The 6,858-nt window shown below is 26.2% G+C and overlaps 1 protein-coding gene across 1 annotated transcript; it reads right to left on the bottom strand.

The window, feature by feature from the left end:
- Positions 1-673: 673 nt before the first annotated feature.
- Positions 674-4,982, bottom strand: LOAG_11357 (pyruvate kinase; the record flags this gene model as incomplete). The annotated part of the gene is made up of 9 exons (XM_003146877.1): positions 674-714; positions 1,119-1,241; positions 1,556-1,674; positions 2,117-2,283; positions 2,428-2,534; positions 2,780-2,976; positions 3,406-3,536; positions 3,766-3,905; positions 4,814-4,982. The coding sequence occupies 9 exons, from the start codon at positions 4,980-4,982 to the stop codon at positions 674-676; spliced, it is 1,194 nt and encodes a 397-aa protein (XP_003146925.1).
- Positions 4,983-6,858: the final 1,876 nt, after the last annotated feature.

Raw genomic sequence — 6,858 nt, 5'->3', positions numbered from 1 at the left:
GAAAAAATTGTATCTATCTGTTATTGTGCCATGTTGCTTAAAGAATATTTCACATTTTTGGACATAATATTTCTCTAATTGTTTGAAATTTCACAGCATATGATATTGATCGGTATGCTGAAGGTGACTGATAACCTTTATAAGTGGGATGTTGCGGTTGACATTCAAATCTTCACAACATAACTTTACGATATCATTGCTAATTTTCAAGTTTATTTCAATTTTTTATATTAAAGTTTAAACGGAAAGTGATGCAATTAATAAATGATTCAAAATTTCCGCATAATTTGTCGCGCAAAATGTCTGGGGAAAGATGAGTAAGTAAAGGAAAAATATGGAATAAAAAAGTTGTAATTGCCATTTCCCTTTCTCATCCTACTACTTTTACCTTTCACTTTTCTTTTCTCTCTCTTTCTCCCCCCTTTGTTACCTCTCTTTTTGTATTCTTACAATATCACCGATCATCATACATTATTATGGATCAATTCAGTGTATGATTGATAACGATAGAGTAAAGGAAAAAAAAAGAGAAATAGTATGTATTAATTATAAAATTTCACCAACATCAAAACATAGATTTTAAGAGTTAATATGAAAAATTATTTTAGTGATAAAATTAAAAGAAAAAGACGAGAATACTATCCTATCAATAAGAAATATTATTCCAAAACTATTAAGCTTTAACAATGCGAAGTCCATATGTAGCACCATATCCTGAAATGTTTACCTGTTTGTATTCATTTTAAATTAAAACTCGAAAAATAAAAACAAATTAAAAGCCACTATCATTCTTCATCAATTATTTATTGATTTATTTATTATTTACTAACTTATTTGTTACTTATTTTATCAATTTATTTATTTATTTTATTCATTTATTTATTCATTTAATGCAGTCAGTACCTAACAAAAGATGCGTCTATGTGGTATATATATATATATCATATATACATATATGTGCGTGTGCGTATGTGTGTGTGTGCATATATATGTACATGTATGTGTCTGTGCGTGTGCATGTGTGTTTATCGTGTTATTTATCGGTGTTCATGTAATAATTTACTTTTAAAAAAAAATGTGTTAATGAGATTTGCGATAGTTTCATTGAAATAATATACCATGCTTTGCGCCACTGACGACAACCAAAGGGTCACCGTCATGTATAACATTTTGCTCTTTACCACATTTTACAGCATATCGAATACGATCATATAAATCTTCTCTTCCATCCGTATTTATTGCTAAATTTATTGATTGTTTCATTTCAAGTTTTATTAAATTGCAACTTTTTTAACCCATTCAATTCTTAATTTCAAATTTTTCTTTCCATCTCGTTTTTTTTTTAAATTTTATAAAGTGAAGAGTTTGTACCATTTTTATTTTAACATAATAATAATACAGCAAGTTGGATGATAACAGCCTATCATTTGAAGTTAATTCATCAATTTCAAAAATTTTAATTTTTCCATTTAAAAAATTGAGAAGATTTTAAGAATTAGAAAAAGAAAAAATTCATTATGCAGAAGAAAATTGATTGGTAAGTTTTAAAATAAACCTTCAAAATATATAGGATAGATGCCACGCCATAAATGAAGTTGTCTTCTGATAGCATAATTCGTACATACGGCATAAATAGGTACAGGAGGCCGATATCGCGAAACCAAAGTTGCAGCCCTGAAATTAAATATTATTAAATATTCTTTAAAAATTTAGTTTCCAGAAGTTATCATCCATCACGAAATGATTCACTGCTTACTTTTTGCTTTTAATTTTAACGAAGTTTAATTTTTTTTCTTGCAAATCTTTATAACAAACTTTAATTTTAGATCTAAATTACAGCTATGAAATTAAATCTATTTCATTTTTTTCCTTTTTTGTGATAGAACAATTATTTAAACAAAAAATTATTCCCGATAAATATGTTAATTCGCAAACAAATGATAGACGTTAATATGCCTAATAGAAAAAATATCCTAAATTATTTGAAATCACTTTGATCAAATCAAGAGAGTAACTAACTTACCATCAATTGGATTAGTTTAATCACCGATATTATAACAGTCTTTTTGCATTCTGATAATTTAACTAATTCTTATCATACAGAGATATATTTAACCTTCCGCTAACAGTGATACAAATGACAGCTACAGCTTCCGATGATTGTACGGCGGAATTTGCAGCAATTGCAATCGTATGAGCATGATCGGTTGGTTTTGGTGTTAAACGTATTAGCTCTTCTGATGTTCTCGTATAGAAAATTGCCATTTCTGCTTGTTTACAAAGCTAAAATGAGTAAAATTTAATAAATTACTAGCAATATTGGTATGTAATGTATACATATGCAAAATTTAATTATTTAATTTCAAAAGTAAAATTTAGAAACGTAAAAAAATTGAAAATTTTGAGAAAAAAAGAAAACGAAGAAACCTGATGCATTGTTAATAATGCTTCAATTGGATATTTTCCCTTAGCTGTTTCTCCACTTAACATTACACAATCAGCACCATCCAAAACAGCATTTGCTATATCGCTACCTAAATAAGCTTTATATATTTATTTCTTCATTAACTGTCACATTAATTGTCAATTGTCATATTCATGCAACAAAATTAGCAAGAGTAATAATTGATATTTTGTTTCATCGAGTTTAGCCCAAAATAATGAAACTACAAAAAAGAAAAGAAAAAAGACAGAAATCAAATGAATGAAGAGAATTGTAAAATTTAACTTTGAATAGAAATTTAGTTTAGTTTAAAAAATAATAATCAGAGAAGTATACCTTCAGCTCTAGTAGGTCGTGGCTTATAAACCATCGATTCAAGCATTTGTGTAGCGCAAATAACCGGTTTACCAGCTATATTACATTTAGCTATAAGCATTTTTTGAACGAGAAATACTTTCTCAGGCGGTATTTCAATGCCTAAATCACCGCGTGCTACCATTATTCCATCTGCTTCACGAATAATTTCATCAGCACTAGGAAAAATTTTAAAAATTCATAATAATTTTTTAAACGCTTACAGTTCTTGGCTGCTTCCTTTTTCTTTTTTTTTTAACTCTAATAAAGTTCAACTTCAATATTTCAAGTTGAAATTTTGTCGGATCTATTAACAGTATTATCAGCCAAAAAAAAAAGCAAAATATGTACAAAGTATTGATAGTAATTATATATTAATGAATTAAGACTGGACTGCTATGGATTACGAAATAAAAGTTAAAATAGAACGCTGAAATTATTTTCGAAAAAATGATGCAATGCAATCATATGATCACAGGACATATATGATTATACGATCATGGAAATTATTAGGAAAAGAAAACCTACTGCTATAATGTTCTCTCTATTAATTCATGTAGAAATTTATCAGTTATGTTATGTGGTTTAATTAAATTAAAATTTGTTACTTATCAACTCCCTGTTGATTTTCAATTTTTGCAATGATTTTAATCTGCTTTCCTTTTTCACCAAGAATTTGACGTATTTCACGAATTTCGGTGGCATTTCGAATAAATGATGCAAAGATGATATCAATATCCTTAAAAAAAAGGAAGAAAAGTAGAAAGTAGTTTTTTTTATTAATTATTACCATTTGCATTAAATTTCGAACTGCCATTTGTTGTCATTTAAAATTCGTTTTTACAGAAAAAAAGCTACCAGATTTTCATTGTCCAATAAGATTTATCCAGGACTTAGGTCACGCCAAAAGCTTAAATCCTCTATTTTTATTATGAAGGATTGAAATTATTTCTTAAAGAGTAACTAACCATTTCAACAGCAAAACGTAAATCTTTATGATCTTGTTCGCTTACAGCCGGAAAATCAACCAATGCTCCCGGTAAATTTACACCTTTCTGACTTCCCAATAAGCCACCATTCTCGATCTTACAGTAAATTGATTCACCGTCTGTAAAACACCGTTGAAAATACCTTTTAACAAAAATATCAGATCTTTGAGTGAATGGATCCATAACTATTTTTATAAATATAAAAAATTTTTCATATGCTCAAATAAATGCTTTTTTTGAGGTATAAGTCGATTAAGGCATTAAAAATTGCTTTTTGTAAATGTTAATGAAACTTAAATTTAAGCAATTTAATTAACTTAGGAAGCAAATACTTATTGGAATATTTAACTATTTACTATCCATTTGAATAATTTAATTACACTTATTAACGATTAACCATCGAAGACAAATTCCCTTCTAGTAATTTTTCATTTATTTATCATTCATCGAAATATTTATGCTTATTATAATGAAATTTGTCGATTATATCAATCAATTAATTCAAAAATTAATTATCTAATGCTACTCTTCAAATACTTCAATGTTAATGGCCAACTAATTTGATAACATTTAATAGATATTTTGATGATATCGATGATACTTTTCAAATATTTTATTGATATTTATCAAAAAAGTATCTTGAAACACCTAATAAATTCATATTTACCAAATCAGTTAGATGGATTTTTAATGTTTTGACAACACTTTTCAATCTATTTATTGACATTCATTAAATTGTTTATTGTCAACTAATCAAATATCATTAATTTTATGAGTTTTTTTTACGATATTAAAGGTGTGATATGCATATTTTCGAAGTGTCAATTTGATCTTATTTTATCAAAACAATATAAATCGACAATAATTTGAAATATTTCTTAAAAAAATACTTTCGTAGCTTCTTTTAAATAAGTGTATATTTCGGAAAGTATTGTTGAAACAGTAATAACAAACATTATTCTAATTATTGAGAAATAAATAATTCATCAAAAAAAATGAGATTTTTCTTGAAATTCACAAAACTTACCAATTTCTTGAACAAGAAGCATTATGAGTCCATCATCAATATAAATGATAGAACCTTTTTTTATCACTTTGATAATATTCTTGTAATCAACATATATTATGTCCGTGGAACACTTTGACATAAATGCATCATTTGATGTTACAATCACATCATTACCATTTTCTAACATTACTTCATCCTTTTCTCCCTATAATTTTGCCCATTAATTTTAACAGAAATGTCGCGATACGATAAACAGTACTAATTAATCTGGTATCACTAATTAATCCAATATCTTTTGATATCAGGTATAGTTTATTATCAGACAGCAATAAATATTATCAGTAATAGTACTGATTATTTGTAATATAAACCAGTATGAGAATATTAACTGTACATAATTATTAATTAAGGTTACAAAAATATTGAGGTTTGTACAAAAGTAGTTGCAAGTTTGATATTGTAACGTTAGCGCTTTATATTAGCAAATGTGACAACTATGTTATATGTCACTTTTTGCTTTATGCTTTTTTTTTATTAAGTTGTTTATTTAAAAGTTCAAAATATGTTATAAAGTAGCGAGAACAACTATTAACATCAACAGTATATTTGGCATATTTGGATTTATTAAAGAAAGTAATTTGTTATAATAAAAGGTTGTTTGCTTCAGGCAGTTTGATGACGAATATGAGAGAGGTCAAGACCATTAATATTGGTCACAAAAAGTTGACAAAGAGCAGCGAAGAACAATAAAACCATCTTCCGTAATTGTAAGTGAAGAATTCAACATCCATCATTTTATGATCGATTCACATATGAGCAAATCGGAAAGATTGCAAAATTCATCAAGTGGATACCTTATGAGATAATCGATAATTTTAAAAAAAAATTGTTGTCTTGAAATGTATCATTCTCTGTATTTTATGCAACGACAACGAATGGATTGTGTCGTGTGACGAAAAGTACACCGCATGCGATAAATGGTAATAAATTCCTTAGTGATTTGATAAAATAAAAACAGTAAAGCATTTTACAAAGGCCAAAGATGCATTAAAAGACACTCATCTACTATTACTGAAGCTTTCAGAATCCTGATAAAACGATAACACCTAATAAGTTTATTCAACCAATTGAAATCTACCATAAACTGAAATGTCTGCAATCAGTCCTCTCAGAGCAATCCCCGAGCTGGTATCGAGGCTAGGTCCTTTTCATATCGGTGTCTGGTATCATCACGGTCAGGTGTTTTCCAGCGTACTTGATTATAGGTTTCAGAAATTCACTGTATCTACCTAACTTCCAGTCAATTATCGCCACTTCTTTAGTTTTTCTGATAACTTTTGGTAACAAAAATGCTTCAAGGACCAGCAAAACGCAAAAAAAAAAGTGCCTTCCAAAAAATTATCAAATACGAAACGATTGATTTCTCCATGCTATTGAAATAAACAAACCTATCACATGTTAGCAAAAATATTACAACTGTTATGATTTTTAATTTAATTAACAAAGATTTTCTTGATCTTAATTGTAATAATTAAAAATTTACACGTCCGAATGCGTAATCACTTTATCAAATAACCTAATGGAATTATAAATTCCTTAAGAGTGTATCCTTAAGATGTATTATTCAGCAGATTACTTTAAACTTTAAATCTATCAAGCTATCACTGCTCATATCAAATCACACACACAAAATTGGATAATTAATAATTAATAATAATAATAATGATGATAATAATAATAATGATTAATAATAATAATAATAGTGAAAAAAACATTATTATTATTATTATTATTGTTATTATTATTATTATTATTATTATTATTATTATTATTATTATTATTATTATTATTATTATTATTATTATTATTATTATTATTATTATTATTATTATTATTATTATTATTATTATTATTATTATTATTATTATTATTATTATTATTATTATTATTATTATTATTATTATTATTATTATTATTATTATTATTATTATTATTATTATTATTATTATTATTATTATTATTATTATTATTATTATTATTATTATTATTATTATTATTATTAT

This window comes from Loa loa, assembly GCF_000183805.2.
Source record: "Loa loa unplaced genomic scaffold supercont3.701, whole genome shotgun sequence".
Lineage (NCBI taxonomy): Eukaryota > Metazoa > Nematoda > Chromadorea > Rhabditida > Onchocercidae > Loa > Loa loa.
The sequence above is the reverse complement of the archived record's forward strand: the minus strand, read 5'-3'. Positions and strand labels throughout refer to the sequence as shown.